Here is a 16598-nt window from a genome sequence, read left to right as displayed (position 1 = left end):
GTAATTTGCTTTTTATTACTGATTTTTCCTTACTTTTTTTATTACTGAAAAATATTGAAATGCTGGAAAGTATTTACAAGAACAATATTTCATAGCAAGTGGGAGCTGTTAAGAACAAAAAGAAGAAAATCATGTGAATATTCGAAATGTGCCATTATTATGGCAGCAACAGGTATGCAATACATTCTCAATATACAATTATATACATAAAAATATAAACCAAACAGCTTTATGTTTACCTTATGTAAATAAGAGTTTGCATTAGTTATTGCTGTCTCCACATTTTAAAGACATCCATCATTTTGAGAGATAAAATGAAAAAGAAAACCATTTCAACTACAGCACATCTATGTTTCGAATTTTAACTAAGAGATTTAATGACCAAATAATAAATAGCATATTATTATTCTCATTATTCCAATTAAGCATATTACATTTTATTTACAGCAGACAAGCATGCGACTGACCACGTGAGCAGTGTGTCCCAGGTTCCTCGGATTACAGAACTCACTTCTCAGCTGTGAATAAATCACCATCTGAATCCATGAGTTTTATCACTGATGTGCCATGTACATATATTTTTACAGACGTCCATTGAAAATGTGGAGATTAGCAGAAATAAGTTAATGCAACATAAAGCTGCTTGGCTTATATTTTTATGTATGTAACAGTGGGCCTATATAATACATATTGTAAAATTGTATTGCATGCCTGTTGCTGCCATTTCAAATGTTTATGTGCTTTTCTTCTATTTCTTCTTTTTGTTCTTAACAGCTCCCACTTGCTGTGGTGAAGCAGTTATGAAATATTGTTCTTGTAAATACGACATGGGATTTTTACGCGGGTGAGTGGATCCCCCTTCACAGTGGAGGAGGTGTAGCGTAGCATGATCAATCATATGTGGAGATTAGCAGAAATAAGTTAATGCAACATAAAGCTGCTTGGCTTATATTTTTATGTATGTAACAGTGGGCCTATATAATACATATTGTAAAATTGTATTGCATGCCTGTTGCTGCCATTTCAAATGTTTATGTGCTTTTCTTCTATTTCTTCTTTTTGTTCTTAACAGCTCCCACTTGCTGTGGTGAAGCAGTTATGAAATATTGTTCTTGTAAATATGACATGGGATTTTTACGCGGGTGAGTGGATCCCCCTTCACAGTGGAGGAGGTGTAGCGTAGCATGATCAATCATAATCAGTACTAACAGTTCGCAATTAAATACATATCCTACCTTTTCTTGTAACCTGATAAAATCAATCCATGGCGATGAACATCATCGGAGATGTTTAATCCACAAGCATTCTTAGCATTATTCCTGCTTGCTGGCGTTCACATTAATCCACAAGTTGTTCTTTTAGGTTAGGATATTTTCATTCAAGTCAATACGAAACAATTACGCTATGTCTAGCATCCTTCTATGTTACTGAGCATTGCAAATAAATTGGTTGCAAAACGGTATCACTCACATGTTTAACTTTTTGTCTGCTTGTTACGGTCAAAAAACAATTAATACAGTCACATTATTATATGTAATAGCCTATGAGACAGTCCATGATCACTAGATTTTATACAGGTGTTACTAATGATTTTGTAAATGGTGATAAGCAGCCAAATATTGATAATGTGGAAATTACTGCCTTTTGCCTTGGTGTGACTTCTCACTTTTTCTAGACAATGCAAAGGCAGGGTACAGTAACTTCAAAATATGGGTAAAAATCAAGTTTGAGCTCAGAATTTTTTAATGTAGATAATTTTCATTACTAAAACATTTAATTGCCAATTTTCCAGTGTCCTACCTATAATTCATTTGGCAAATAACATATTTATTTTTAAGTAAGTGTCTCATTTTGATTGTTGCTATTTTAAAATTATTTAGTTTAATTTGACATTTTTATGATTTAATTAATTGTTAGCAGTTCCTTCATTAACCCCATTTTTGGAAACCTTAATGTAATGTAATGTTTAATGCACTTTATGTCGTAAACAAATGTAATATATTTTCTTTCTCTTTGTATTTTTATCAATGCAGTGCAAGATTATCCTAGTTAAATCAATGTGATAAACAAGTTACCTCAAAAAGTAGTCACATTATATTACTTACCTACCTACCTATTTATTTATTTACCTACCTATCTACCTTGTAATGTTGAACAAAAATACCATCTTCAGTGAAAATGTCAGACTTCTCTCTGCTTATGTATGCAGTACTTCTCCTGCATTTAGTCCAATTAAACTCCATCTCTGCAAGCACACATTCATCTGCTATATTTTTTGTGTGCAACACCTCTCAAAATCATAAGAACACCCGATGCAGCATCCTTTATTTATTTTTTTGTACTTGTAACTTTCTGTTGTACTTGATCTACCGCTGGAAAAGAATGCCAATATGAAACTTTGGTCATCAGAATACATGATGGACAAAGTATTATGATAAGCTGGGTTGTGCATTATTAAAATTAAAACTATGAAATATACATAAAATATTTTAAATATTTATTTATATAAATTTAATGTTAATTATATAACACTATAAAACTAGACAACCATCATGAAAATCATTCGTTTTTCATGCATTTTTAAGCTTTTGACCTCAACGGCGTTCCATACAGGATGCCGTTCTAGCGTTGACGTACGTTGTGAGTGACGTCAGATGTTTCGTAGGCTATCAAAATGAAGGTGCACACGCGGTAGCTCCATACCTTGTAGCTGAACGTATGACAATGCATGAAACTAACGTTAAACCCAGTGCAATATTTATTTGCTCGTTTCCTGACTGTCAGGCGTCGTACAACAAAGCATGGAAGCTAGAAGCGCATCTCTGCAAACATACAGGGGAGGTACGTTAAGCGCGGGGCCAACGTGAGCAAAGATTGTGTGAATATGTTTAGTTTAAATTAAACGTTTCAGTTTTATTTGCGCATGTATGGCACGTTCTGAAAGCCATTTTAAATTAGAATATAGTAATGTAAACGAAATTACATTTGTCATAGTTCAAACGAAGTAGAAGCTTATTTATTGTTTGATTGCAGAGGCCATTTAAGTGCGAGTATAACTTGTGCAGCAAATCGTTCTGCACGAAATATCATCTTGCTCGTCATACGCTGACACATACCGGCGACAGACCTTACAAGTGAGTTTTTGTTTGTTTGTTGTTTTGTATACGTTTTAGTTTGATAGCATAGTAAACTGTCATTTGCTCCCGCTATGTTAACAGATGCACGGAGGACGGATGCAACGAAGGATTCACCACAAACTCCAACTTGAAGAAACACATTTCACGTATTCATAGACAAGAGACAAAACAGTACATTGTAAGTAAATATAAACGCACTAAAAAGTAACATGGTATTTTTGAGGACTTTTATAAAATTTGGATTATACACCTCAAATGTAAGTGATGGTTATTTTCAGCTATAAACACTTTTGCTGGAAAACAGTGGCATACAACGCAAAACCATACTGACTGAAACAACAATATATTCACAAGGCCTACAAACACATGATCACTAAATCTAATAGCAGAAACAAGCAAGTGACAGTTCTGTGGCCCATCCTTATTATTGAGCCCTGGCATGTAAATATCATTCAGTACCATGATGTAATGTAATAAAAATATGTGAAAAATAATGTGTTTTTCGAACAACCTAGTATGAGAGCATGTTCTAGTACACCTCCAAAACAAAATCAAGACTTTGTAAAAGAGCATAATATGACCCCTTTAAGGGCTGTAGGTACATTATATATGTGATTTTTGTTGTTGTTTTCATATTTCTAATAATGTTTTTTCTAGTGCACATTTGAAGGATGTGGCAAAGCATTCAAGAAAAATAACCAGCTGAAAAGCCATGAGTGTGCACACACCCAGCTGCTACCGTTCTTGTAAGACTTACACTCTTTCGTCCTGTGTCTCTTTATTTTGTCATTAATTAACTCTTTCAGTAAACTAGCATAATATAACACTTAGAACTGTGTGTCATTTGATGTTCTGTTAATACTGCAATGGCTCTGATCATCAGGTGTTCACATGAAGGCTGTGGGAGACGGTTTTCACAACATGGTAAACTGAAGCGTCATGAGAAGGTACACAAAGGTATGTCCTCTGCTTGTTCTGTTGTTCATAAAGGAATGGATCAGTTGTTCATTCCAAACCTGTATGCCTTTTTTGTTTTCTGTAAAACTCTTTTTGGAAGAAAACCCTGGCTACTCTTTTTCTATATAATGAAAATGATTTTTTTTTAAATCCTCTGCTCGTGTGCTATGTTGTGGCACAAATGTTGTGGCATTTACAGCACTTTATTTTTCTTGTATAGCTGTATAGCAGCTAATAAATTAAAAGTTTTGCAGTTTTGAAAAATATAGTCTCCTGCTCCCATACAATAGACTGATGCTGAAACACAAGGTTATGTTCTTTTTTTTCTGGCTCATTAAGTCATTAGATGCTTATCACCCTTCTTTTCATGTGAAAAGCCTAACATACTTTCATAACTTTGCAGGCTATTCTTGCACTGTGGAGGGCTGCTCATTTGTGGGAAAGAACTGGACAGAGATGACAAACCACAAAAAAGTTCATATTGGTAATCCTATGTTTTGTTCTGAATGTAAATAGCCTAACTTTACAGAAAGTTACAAAATATTACTTTTGTAATTGTTTTGTGTTCAGTCAGGGTACAGTGTGATCAGTGTAAGAAAACATTCAGGGATAGCTGGTTCCTGAAGCAGCATCAGCATGTTCACTCTGAAGAGCGCATGGTGTTCCACTGCCCCAGAGATGGATGTACCCGCTCGTACACCACTGCGTTCAATCTGCAGAGCCACATACTGTCTTTCCATGAAGAGCAGCGCTCCTTCATCTGCACTCACCCTGGCTGTGGCAAGTCCTTTGCAATGAAGGTAGCAGTGCTTTCCCATCATCTGAGTTCTGCCTCACTCACTGCATTTCCATCCAAGGATTTTTTTGCTAAATAAATCAATTAATTAAAATGCTTAATGCATAAATTGTTAGCAAATGGAAATGAAAATTATTGATAAAATTCAGATACAACTTTCAAATGTATGAAAAGCGTTCTTTTGTCATTTCAATTTTGGTGCATAAATTCTATAATTCAAATGTTGCGAAAAACTAGTTCGGAAACATGTTTTGTCGAGAAAAAAAGACTTGAACGCAAATGCATGTGGTGTCACAACAGAATTACAGTCTAGTGTTGCTCCCATTAAGCACTGTTTTTTGTTGGTGTTCAAGGGAGGTTTTTCAAACTTCATACACAGTGAAATGGCTTAATGAAATCTACATTCTAAACATTTTTCACTGTCAATAATTTTTATTATGAAATGACTTAAGATGTATCATAAGTCATTTCAGGGCAGCCTTTCTCAGTCATATTAAAATGTGACTGGCTTGACTGCATGTTTCTTACTGTACCAATCTGATACCTGCTCCAGTTGCACATCGCTTTCTGATTTCTTAATATTTCTGAATTTATTATTGTTAGATCAGCAAGCTGGCCAATTTGAGTTGTCTTACTACTCTTAGAAAGATTTGGGGATATCTGGGATACAAAATAAACAGATTTATTTTTTATTTTTTTGCTGCAGCAAAGTTTACTGCGCCATGGTGTGATTCATGATCCTGAAAAGAAACAGGTAACTACTTGCAGTACTACTGATCGGCTGAATCAGAGGTTGATGAAATATCAAAAAATAGGTGTTTAAAATGTTTTCAATTTGAAAATAACTGACCTTGTCTCTTTCAGCTGAAACCCCGCCCAAAACGCTCCCTGGCATCCCGTCTGAGTGGCCACAAACCAAAAAACAAACGTCAAACAAAAACTTCTAATTCAGGTGTATCTTCAGTGCCACAAAATAACCAATCAGAAACTACTATGCATCCTCAATTAATTGGTCAGTTGCATTGTTTCAGCTCTGAAAGTTGTAAAATTCCAAAACCAGACTTCGCAGAAACCTCCCATAGTTCTGAATCTGAGCCCATTAAATCAGAGAGCATTGTCAGCCAAACAAAATCTATTTATTCTGAACTCAATGACCCTGCAAATCCAGTGGTTCACCTTTTAGAACCGCTGTTAGTGTAGAGCCTAGTGATCATGAGTCATATTCCGGTGAACCCAAGTAACTTTCTAAAGCACAACTTGTTCCAAAGTAAGCCACTGCAGAAAAAATACACTTTTGTATTGAAATTTGCATAGAATTTTATTGTTGCTTCAAGTCTTTTGAGTCCTCTGTAGAGGAGTTACGAAGAGATGCTGGTGTCTCTGAGTCCGGTTTTAAATTCTTGTTCGAAGTCTCTGCTCCTTTTTTCTGCAGTTCTTTAGCAGAAGCAAGCCGAAGGACACACATGGCAGCACGACCCCCACGAACCACAGAAGGTTTTGATACAAAGCCAACAGGCACTGATATCCTCTCCACCATCTGTGTTAAGACTTTGTCCTGTTTGGAAGGAAAAAAAGAAAATCCTCAAATCTACCAGGTAGCAGTAGATTGTACCTGTGTCCATTTTCAAAGCAGCACTGCACGGTTAATTTAAATGTAGTTGTTGTGTCGGTTGTACATTTATATAATGAATGTGTGTAAGTAAACTGTGACTGTTTTGAAACTTATATGGTAGTTAAATAGCCCCTAGACCTCAGTTATCGTGGAAAAAAGCCAGGAAATTTCAGTTTTGACAATATGGGACCTTTAATATTTCCAGTATTTAAGGATTGATTGCACCCTACTTTTCAAGGAATGTTTCAGGGACAATATAAGTTAAGTTCTATCGAGAGCATCTATGACATGTTAAGTACTCAATATAGTGTGGCTCAGTGGTAGAGCATTGCGTTAGCAGCACAAAAGGTCGTGGGTTCGATTCCCAGGGAACACATACTGGTAAAAAATGTATAACCTGAATGCACTGTAAGCCCACATTTTTTTGTATGGAAAATGTATATAAATGATATGAAATTAAGAGCTGCATATATTGGCTGGTAATACAAAGCATAGAAGGCAGAAAGTCACTTTCCAGAATCTTAACATTCTCTGTTCTTCTGTAGTGGAATAAACTGCCAAAACTGGCCATTGCTGTGGGCTTTTATAAATTGCTCACACTGTTCCTCATTGGTTAGTTTCTCTGGTAGACAAGTTATTACTATATTCAGTCTCGGAGACAAAATATTAGTCATTAATCTTGTTTTGATTCTGGGACATTCCTTCAACTCAAAGCTTTCTTTGTGCACAGTGAAACACTATTCACTTTAAACAACACAAACAGAGACGGCTGATGTGCAATTGAAAAATGCACCGAATTACTAAACAAATGCATATTCTGTTTCCATACCAGTGGTGTGCCACCGTCAGTTCCTGCTCTGAAGCCTCTGATGGTGAGTCTGACGTGGTTGTTTTTTTCCAGCCAGCTGACAACTTGCCGCAGTTTAGTGTCCAAGTCATGAAGGGAGATATCGGAGGAAAAAATGAGCTCCTTTGATTGGACAGGCCCTGCAGATGCAACAAAAAGTTTCTTCAATGAAGCACAATAAGGAGCTAGAGAAACAGAAATCATACACTTTCAAGACAAAATAGCTAACCCAAAAATTGACTACTTTTCTGTCATTTAAAATGACTTGGGAGTAGTAAATAATGTCAGAATTTAAATTTTTGGGTCAACTATCACTTAAAGTAGTATATTTAAAAAAAATATTGGAGAACTGTTGGATATTTGAGTCTGATTCTCATTGTAGTATGACTGCAATATTGCAGCTTTGATCATATATTCAGGTTTTTTTTTTTTTTTGGACTGTTTCAAGACAAAATAGCTAACCCAAAAATTGACTACTTTTCTGTCATTTAAAATGACTTGGGAGTAGTAAATAATGTCAGAATTTAAATTTTTGGGTCAACTATCACTTAAAGTAGTATATTTAAAAAAAATATTGGAGAACTGTTGGATATTTGAGTCTGATTCTCATTGTAGTATGACTGCAATATTGCAGCTTTGATCATATATTCAGGTTTTTTTTTTTTTTTTGGACTGAAACGCACCTTTCTTGGCTTTCTTTGTGTCTCTAAGTTTCATCTGCTCTTCGTGGATCTGTTTCCCTTTCATCAGTCTGTATAATGGAGGATCACAATCGTCATTTATGGCAACAAGCCTCAGCCCTGTTTCGTCCATCAGTCGTATCACATCAGCACGGTGCATTGTACCCAATTCCTCTCCATCCTCACCCAATAACTGTATATGGCGCTGACCAATCTTCCTACCCACGCTGCCAAAAGTGACTCGTGCTCTTGGGTCCAGCTTTTTAGTTTCCTTCTGGAAATCTGTCACACTGGTGCTCCCGCTCTCAGTGTCTGTGGAGAAGTACGTACATAGCCAGGGCGAGACAATATGGCAAGAACATGCTGGCCTGAGGATTGATGGGCTCCTTGCCAGGCGTGAGGTGACCCGGCTGATGGGTCGAAGAGGACTGGGGCTTAGTGTCTGACTCAAAACAAACCTCAGGAAACCTAGAGACATCCTAGAAGAGAGTGTCATGAACATTACAAAGAAGTGTGTCATTTTTTAGTCCACCCCAGATTATAATGAGAGTATACACTACTGGTCAAAACAAAAGTTTAAAATAATAAAAGTTTTTTTTTACGTTCTTGAAAGAAGTCTCTTCTGGTCAACAAGGTTGTGAAATATTAGGCTACTGTTTTCTATTTGAATATATTTTTAAATGTAATTTATTATTGTGATGCAAAGCTGAATTTACTCCAGTCTTCAGTATCACATGATGCTTTACATTACAGGAATAAATTACATTTATTAAGAATATATTACAATTGAGAATGCAGACTTTATGAACATAAGAAACTTCTTTCAAAAACATTTTAAAAAAAACTTAATCATTCCAAGCTTTTAGCCGGTAATGAGAACAAATTAAATGTGCACACAATTGGTGAAACCCTTTTAAAAAATACACCATATACAAAGCATAAAATACTTACTCAAAATCATTTACGCCATTATTAAAGTTTTTGATAGAGTATGGTCCTTCAGATTTTAACTAACAAACACCAAACTGACCGAAGCTACTTACACTAGAATCGTACGGAACCGACGTCAAGGACGAAGAAAATGATATCAGTCAGGTAATTTCAGGACAAATAATCTGGGTCATAAACACAAAATTTGCCCTCGGAATGAATCAATAAAACTAGAAACATTAAAGCAAGTGACTTCTCTGACTGACAAACGAATCTTGGCACACACATGTGACGTCACGCCAACGCGCCGCTTCTTCTTCTTCTTCTTCATTGGCGTTTTACGGCAGTTGGCATCCATAGTGTTGCATTACTGCCACCTACTGTACTAAATTCCCTTTATTCTCTTGTCCAGTTTCTTTTAAAAAACCTAATAAATATTTCCTGCCTTTTTTGTTTCTCTACACATTATAAAATACTTTTACGCGCCGCTGCTGTGTAATTTAAAATGTTATGTAATTATGTCTTTTGTAAAGAAGTACAACATTGCTTAATAGAAAGAGGTAGCCTATTTCTCGGTCCCTTTTGAATATATAACATGCAGCGTGAGAAAAGAAGAAAGTATAGGCTATTACATTTTTTCTAGCAGGAAAAATTTGTTTTAAAATAGACTAGTATATAAAATACTAGATTTGTTTGTTGAAGGGATACACTATTATTTTGCGCATTTTATTAGACGTTTGTACAACAACAACAACAACAATAATAAATAGCCTAGTTCATTTTAATTTAGGGATGCATTTTAATAAGTAAAGAGCTCTGAATAGCATATCATTGCGTAAAAAGATTGAGCTCACGTGGGTCAGTTTCAGTGCGCTCGTCTGTGCTTAACTCGAGTTGACACAATTTGACCCGGGCCACAACGCTCATTGGCCCTCTTTATACCTTTATACTGTTCTCTTGCCACTTTTTCCAAGCCTCCATTGACTGAAATAAATAAATAAATAAAATAATTAAATAATAAACTACAGCATAATCAACTTTATAATAAACGTAACTCTTTTATATTTTGTGCCAGTTTTATTCTATTCTAGCAAAACAGCCCATTTTAAAATTATGCCAAATGGAACAATATTGTGTTTCTGATCCATGTTTGTAAATGACAAAATTGTTATTATTAATTATTTTATTGTATTTATTGTAATTATTATTTTGTCTGTTTGCAATTTATTTATTTATTTATTTTTTTACATTTATTTTATTTTGATTGATTTATTTTATTTATTGATTTATTTTTTTGAAAATGAGTCTCCCCTAATACCCGCATACAGCTCTTTTTATATACTTACTCCTAAAAAGCAGACAAAAACTTTGTAAAGGCTTTCTAATATGTGTTTTAGACATTGTGGGAAAGGCAGCATGGGTTGACCCTGTGGCTTAGGCCTTAGCTGCATTGAAACAGTAAATCTAGAGATTTTACAGTCAGCTGAGCAGCAATAGATTAATTTGTTTAACGCTGATGGGTACAAAAAGCCTCTAATCTTTGCTGTTCTCAATGGCTTTAACCTTCGTGTCAGAGAGAAGCTGCTGTGTTTCTAAGGCTCCATTTCTCCCAGAATTCCTCTGTCACCTGCCCAACTGCAGGTGCACCGACAGATCCCTCCCATCAGAGAGCTGGGCACAGGAAGTGCAAAGAGGCTGAGGTCATAGGCCATAGCGGAGGCGCTTGTTATGTTTCCATCAACAAGGTTTGAGTTTCAAAGAGCAGGCAGGAATAGAGAGAAAAGCGAAGAAAGAGTCTGAATGAAAAAGAGCCTAAATTTAAAAGAGAACAGTAGAATAGGACTATTCTTTTTATTTTGTGGGGGTTTGGGTGATTGGATGTGTAACTGTGTGTAAAAAAAAAAAAAAAAGTTCTTGCAAGTATTAAAAAATGTAGTTTTTTTTATATAATTGCATTGTTCCATTTATTCGGTAATGTTTGAGTCTATTTAAGTACATAGTAATGGTGTAATTTTCTTCTTTAACCTGTTAAATATAGGAGTAATTTTAAAAGTTAGATGCCTACCGCAATGAGACCGAATTTAACAATGCTGCCCTTTATTACAGACCTAAAGTGCATAATGATGAACCTCCAGTCTATTCAGCAAATAGGACCTTAGACTAAGGAAGCTGTGAGGGCATGAACCACAAAAGTTTGGAGAAAGAACTTTGTTGCAAAGGAGATGGTTGACAAAAAAAATGTGCCGCCTGCGAGCAGCAGGTGGATAATTGTACACGCTTGACTGCACCTAGAGAAAGATGCGCTTGCAGAAAGAGCATTCATGAAGCAGCCTTAGGAGCTTCCTAGTTTGCTAATTAGTGCAAGGATACCAGTTCTTCTAACAGGCACCCTGCATAGTGGCACACCTTTCAAACAAAAAGGATGTTACCATACAGAAGTTGCACAGTATCTTGTCGAAAAGGAATCTTATACTATCCTAAACACTGCCTTCTTTTCAGCATCTCTCTGTTTTTGGGTTGTATGAGTCTTTGTTTGTTGCTCATGCAGCACATCTTTGTTAGACTATTAACAGTATTTTGAGTGACATGTCTAAAGAGATTTTGTCAGGCTAGGATAGAATATTCCTCTGGAGAACTACAGAGTTTTTACGGTTAGCGATTTGAACAAATACACCGTAAAAATGTGTATTTCTTTCAGACAAACTATTTTAAATGTTGATTGAACTATGAATTTTTCTACAAAAAAACAAAAAAACCTGACATTACATAAAACAATTTTAACACTGATAATACACTTGAATAATTTGTTCACTTGAAGGAATGATTAGCTTAACTTAAAATATAATATTGGATTCGGATCAACAAGTAAAACATTATCGTTTCTGAGATTAGAAAATGTTTATTTTGTTTGTTTGCTTTTTTCCCAACAAATTATGTATACTCAAAATAATATTTTGAGTTTTTGAGTTTTCTCAACTGCTAATACAGTGTAGACACAAATGTATATTTGTAATATGCTCTGCACTTTACAAAGGCACCTGGAGAAAGCACAGAGCAAAAACACTAAAAACCACTTTATGCACACCACACCCTAGCACCACAGCAAGTTTTTTAAACACCATTTACCTTTTCTTTTGAAAATGTATAAATGTAGTTATTCCCTCATTTTAATTCAAAATTGTAAAATACCAGTAACCTAAATGGATGGTTCATCCATAAATTGACTAAAGTAATTTATTGACATTCGTGTTGATACAAACCACAAACCGGTGTGACTTACTGGACCTTAGACATCATTCTTTTCATTGTATGTACAAAAAATAGGCCTTTGTGTTCTACATTAGAAAAACAATGCATAAAGGTGAAAGTGAAGTTTTAGGACAGAATTTTCATTTACAAGGTGAACTATCCTGTTAAAGCAGTAGTTTTTTTTTTTTGCTAAAAAATGTACTCACCCTCAGGCCATCCAAGATGCAGATGAGTTTGTCTCTTCACCGGAACAGATTTTAAGCATCACTTGCTCACCAAAGAATCCTCTGCAGTAAATGGGTGCCGTCGGAATGAGAGTCCAAACAGCTGATAAAAACATTACAATAATCCACACCACTCCAGTCCATTAATTAAGGTCCTGTGAAGTCGAAAACTGATTTTTTTTTTTTACTCTAAAATGTTGCCACTATCCATAATATTACTTTCTCCAGTGAAAATCTTCTCTCATCTGAATAAGGAGAAAAATATGCACAGATCATTTTATGAGAAAACAGTCCAAACTGTACTTTTTTGTCACTGGAAGAAGTGTTATTATATATGTTTGGGTCCAGAATCGACAGTTTAAATGTAAAATGCCTTAATGATGAATTTTTTTCTTACAAACACAGCAAATTTTCAACTAATTTTCATTTTTTTTGGTGAACTATTCCTTTAATGGTATTAATCTCAGAGAGTTTAGTGATTTGTCAAATATTGTCAAAATTATATGTTTAGAACAACTGTTTTGTATAATGTAAACAAGTGGTTGCAACCAGGGGACCGGGGCCCCTATAGGGGGCCTCAGCAAACCTCCAGGGGGGCCAAAATATGTCTTAAAATTATTAAAATTCTGATATTAATGAAAAGGCTTAAAAAATTATATCATATATTTTGAGTTTGTTTATATAATACCATATTAATACCAGAGATATATATCAGCTTAGATAGGAGGGTCTTCGAATATTTTCTTGGACAAAGACAGACCTTGGAGTCAAAAAGGTTGAGAGCCACTGATGTAAATGGAAAGTACATTGTTGTCTCTCTCATCAACCAAAACTCTTTTCCATAGCTCGAGTGAAAAAGCATCAATCCCCTCTTGAAATTCTGAAGAAATGGGAAAGAAATCCTTCCTCGCCAAGCACCAGTACTCTCAACATATTCTGATTTATATCAGTACTTCATTGTGCCTCCAACTGTTTTAATCCAAATAAAATCAAAGGTAATGTTTCATTAGCTGTTATTTTTACATAATGATCCTTTATCAGTGGAATGATTTTTTTTGTATTAACATAATTAGGCGGCTCTCAGCGGCTTGTGGGGTCTGCAAGGTCTAATTGGCCCTGTGGCATGATGGGAAATAGCACAAGGTGTCGCGTTGGGCAGGTGTTGATGGTGGAGGTGAGTGGCAAACGTGGGGCAACGCAGAGGCGGGTAATTACAGGATGAATTTCACTTTAATAAATGTGGGAGATGCAGATAGCGGTGCTTTCTACCTAATGGCTTCTGCCTCTGGAGCCACTTTAGACAGCGAATGATCTGAAAGAGTGTTTAATTAACGCATGCACTCTGATCCAGAGAGAGAAAGAGAGAGAACGAGAGGATGAGAGAAACAGAATGAGAGAAAATGTAAAACGAGTAAATACAAAGAATAATTGAGAGAATATAAGAGGAGCAGACAGAAAAGAGAATGGAAGAAAGAAAGGGACAATAAGGAGATGCAGAGAGAGAATATTGAAGAGCTGACAAGATATAAAAATAGAGATCAATATACAAAAAAGAGAGATTTTTTTAAATAATTGCTGCTGCAATGCTAGAATGGTGCGGCTTATTGCCAGTGTGTCCCTATGTGTTTGCTAGGCTAGTTACTTACTAGCCAAAGATTTGAGCAACAAAACAATGCAGCAATACCAATATGAGTGCAGAAAGTGTAGCAGAGAAAAGCAGGGTCACATGCTAGAAACCTAAGCTCAGACCTGCAATTTGCAGTGATTGAATTGCTGTTGAGTTTAATTTTCACTGTTTGCAACCTCGGGATACAATTACCACAATTCATCACCTACTGGCAGTTGTAATGAACTTTGAAATTGTTTGTAAAGCCACTGTGTTTCTGTTTTCATCTCCTTTTGACCATGATGTTAAGTTTGATTGCCTAATTTTGGAGGTAACGTATTATGGGAACTGAAGTATTAAAAACAACAAATTATTTTTGACTTCTTTTCATAACCATTCTTTCTACAAAAGTTTTTAGAATGATGTTAGACAAAAATGTAATTATTGATAACACTAATAGTATTGTATTTGTATTTTTTTAATGTATTTTAACGTTTTTTTGTGCAAATTTAGTGAACACAATGTATAGCCAGTTGTTTGTCAAAAACAATGAAAAGGCAGCTTAAAGTCACAAGAGAAGTAGCATCAAATCTGTTTTTGTCTTACAGTTATGTACAACTAAGTGAAACAGATTATCGAAAAAGAAAATAGGGGTTATGAGGACTTGATTCGATGGGTTGTTTGGATGGAGGTAAATCTGAATGCGAGTTTGCAGTAGATGGAAAAAAACGTAGCCTATTGGCCTGCGTTAGCTATACCCCAGAGAAGTCTGCTGTTTCACCTGAAGTTATGAAAGGCTATTTTTAAAATTACAAGGTCATAAAAAATGGAACATGAATGAATGAATAGTTCACAAAAAGATCAACAACTTGCTTTAGAACTGAGTGAATTTCCGTTTCATTCCAACTGTAAGTGTATGCAGCTTCAAGGTTGCAGACCCTTGGGCTAACGTTACACCAAACCAAAGTCAGATGTAGAAAAAGCACCTTAAGTTAACAGTTTCACTTTTTTACAGTGTAGGTCGAGGAATCCACTTTCTTCAGCATTATACATCACTGTTACAAAACAGTAGGCCTAATGCTATTTTGAAAATGAAACGCAAGTTCACTTTGCCTGACACAGGTTCACATAACGCGTCTCTGTTATCGGCGTCCTATGCAGACTTTTATGTGGGTGTGGTGGTGATGATGGCGGCGTTCGCGTGTCTCACTCTCTGTTGGCGTCTGTCTGTGTGAGTATCCGAGTGTGTGTGTGTGTGTGTGTGTGTGTGAGTATCCGAGTGTGCAGCTCCGTGGAGTACCCCGGGCCGCGCGCTCGCTCTCCCCACTCAGCTCGAGCTAAAAGCCCTGGAACGGGACGGTAATTGCCCAATTAGGCCTCTCGCTCGGCGGCCCGTACCGCTCTCTCCGCGCCTCCACGCCACCGCTCGCACCGATAATTGAGCTGAAAGCAAACGAACGGCCGGCAGACAAACAAGCTACTAGAAAATAATTACTTGGAGTGTTTCTTTTCAGTAGCTGTACAGCGGATTTCATTATCGTGAATAGCCACTAAAGCTGCTCGAAACGCAGGTAGTTGTCATTTTCATAGGGACTTGATAATGACATTAATTTGTCTTAATGGCTGGTTCTATTGTTATAAATAGGAAAATGAGCCGAAATTGTCTTGCTGTGGCGAGGCGAAGAGGACTCCGTCGAGCTCCCGGCAGACATGAGGAGTTAAATTGGTGTGCTTGTCAAATTTCCAATAATTTGTTATATGGAACACGAGTAATGCCAGTGCCATTAGGGTTCATTTTCTCTAAATTCATTACTGCCCTTGTTTCCCTTTTATGTTTCTAATGCCCAATCACATTTCTCTCTGCTTCAAGTGGTTTTACAAGGATTGGACTGACTGACAGACAAAACACACGCGCGCACGCACGCACGCACACGTATGCCTTCTTGTGCAGTTATGCGCTCACTCACTCACTCACAGAGAGATATGCATACTGACACACAGGCACTACTCACAAAACTATGATATTCATAGTACCAGATGTTGTGAGATTACTTTGGTACCGATGCGGATGAGAACTGTCAAGTGTGTATTTCAGTGCTGTTAGCGCGCTAATGCAGCGGATTAGGGGATGCTGGAACCTTTCCCCCAATAATTTAAAATGACATTACAGCAAAGTAGACCTAATGGTGAATCAGTCCTGCGGAGATGACTGCAAGCATTAGCTTCAACAAAGTACCATGATCTAGTACCTTAATTGCTGTTGCTTTGGTTTATCAACAGGGGGCGACGTAGTAACATTCAGCTGAAGATATTTCAGTTCGAGTTTCAGTAGCCTACATCCTAGACATTAACTTCTAGAAAGCCTGCAGACATTAATAGGGCAACACAATTACATTGTAAAAACATTTTAACGAAATTAATTACAACATCCCTGTTTCTATCCATGCAGCTTGTCACAGTCATTTCTTTAATTTTAGGATTTACTCTTAAGTTTGGCACTACATTGATGCAGAATTTAGATTAAGTGTATATTTAATTATATATTGTGTCAATTGTGTGC

General features: G+C 36.2%; 2 protein-coding genes across 6 annotated transcripts; one reads left to right on the top strand and one right to left on the bottom strand.

The window, feature by feature from the left end:
* The first annotated feature begins 2628 nt into the window (after window positions 1-2628).
* Window positions 2629-6456, top strand: gtf3aa (general transcription factor IIIAa). 3 transcript variants are annotated; one of them, XM_016527262.1, is made up of 10 exons: window positions 2629-2841; window positions 3034-3134; window positions 3219-3315; window positions 3795-3883; window positions 4021-4094; window positions 4498-4578; window positions 4665-4894; window positions 5597-5644; window positions 5755-5842; window positions 6323-6456. In XM_016527262.1, the coding sequence occupies exons 1-10, from the start codon at window positions 2719-2721 to the stop codon at window positions 6328-6330; spliced, it is 939 nt and encodes a 312-aa protein (XP_016382748.1). In that variant the 5' UTR covers window positions 2629-2718; the 3' UTR covers window positions 6331-6456. The 3 variants fall into 3 exon arrangements, with proteins under 3 accessions (XP_016382748.1, XP_016382747.1, XP_016382746.1); XM_016527261.1 differs by having other exon boundaries at window positions 5755-5902; XM_016527260.1 differs by lacking the exon at window positions 6323-6456 and having other exon boundaries at window positions 5755-6112.
* mtif3 (mitochondrial translational initiation factor 3) lies at window positions 6187-9332 on the bottom strand. 3 transcript variants are annotated; one of them, XM_016527263.1, is made up of 4 exons: window positions 9226-9332; window positions 8033-8508; window positions 7332-7489; window positions 6187-6445 (listed from the first exon to the last, which is right to left on the bottom strand). In XM_016527263.1, the coding sequence occupies exons 1-4, from the start codon at window positions 9315-9317 to the stop codon at window positions 6209-6211; spliced, it is 963 nt and encodes a 320-aa protein (XP_016382749.1). In that variant the 5' UTR covers window positions 9318-9332; the 3' UTR covers window positions 6187-6208. The 3 variants fall into 3 exon arrangements, with proteins under 3 accessions (XP_016382749.1, XP_016382750.1, XP_016382751.1); XM_016527264.1 differs by having other exon boundaries at window positions 9073-9274; XM_016527265.1 differs by lacking the exon at window positions 9226-9332 and adding an exon at window positions 8981-9062.
* Between the last annotated feature and the right edge of the window lie 7266 nt (window positions 9333-16598).

The sequence above is a fragment of the Sinocyclocheilus rhinocerous genome, unplaced genomic scaffold, assembly GCF_001515625.1.
Source record: "Sinocyclocheilus rhinocerous isolate Xijiao unplaced genomic scaffold, SAMN03320098_v1.1 scaffold571, whole genome shotgun sequence".
NCBI lineage: Eukaryota > Metazoa > Chordata > Actinopteri > Cypriniformes > Cyprinidae > Sinocyclocheilus > Sinocyclocheilus rhinocerous.
This window is presented reverse-complemented; position numbering and strand designations above follow the sequence as displayed.

What these genes read in the sequence shown, in the direction of transcription:
- gtf3aa (XM_016527260.1), top strand. Translation starts at nt 2,719, where the DNA reads ATGACAATGCATGAAACTAACGTTAAACCCAGTGCAATATTTATTTGC. An exon ending in CCACAAAAAAGTTCATATTG is followed by an intron (nt 4,579 to 4,664) that starts GTAATCCTATGT and finishes TTTTGTGTTCAG; the next exon opens with TCAGGGTACAGTGTGATCAG. An exon ending in ATGATCCTGAAAAGAAACAG is followed by an intron (nt 5,645 to 5,754) that starts GTAACTACTTGC and finishes TGTCTCTTTCAG; the next exon opens with CTGAAACCCCGCCCAAAACG.
- mtif3 (XM_016527263.1), bottom strand. Translation starts at nt 9,317, where the DNA reads ATGGATGCCAACTGCCGTAAAACGCCAATGAAGAAGAAGAAGAAGAAG. An exon ending in GTGTGTGCCAAGATTCGTTT is followed by an intron (nt 8,509 to 9,225) that starts GTCAGTCAGAGA and finishes ACTCTCTTCTAG; the next exon opens with GATGTCTCTAGGTTTCCTGA. An exon ending in CACAAAGAAAGCCAAGAAAG is followed by an intron (nt 7,490 to 8,032) that starts GTGCGTTTCAGT and finishes TTGCATCTGCAG; the next exon opens with GGCCTGTCCAATCAAAGGAG.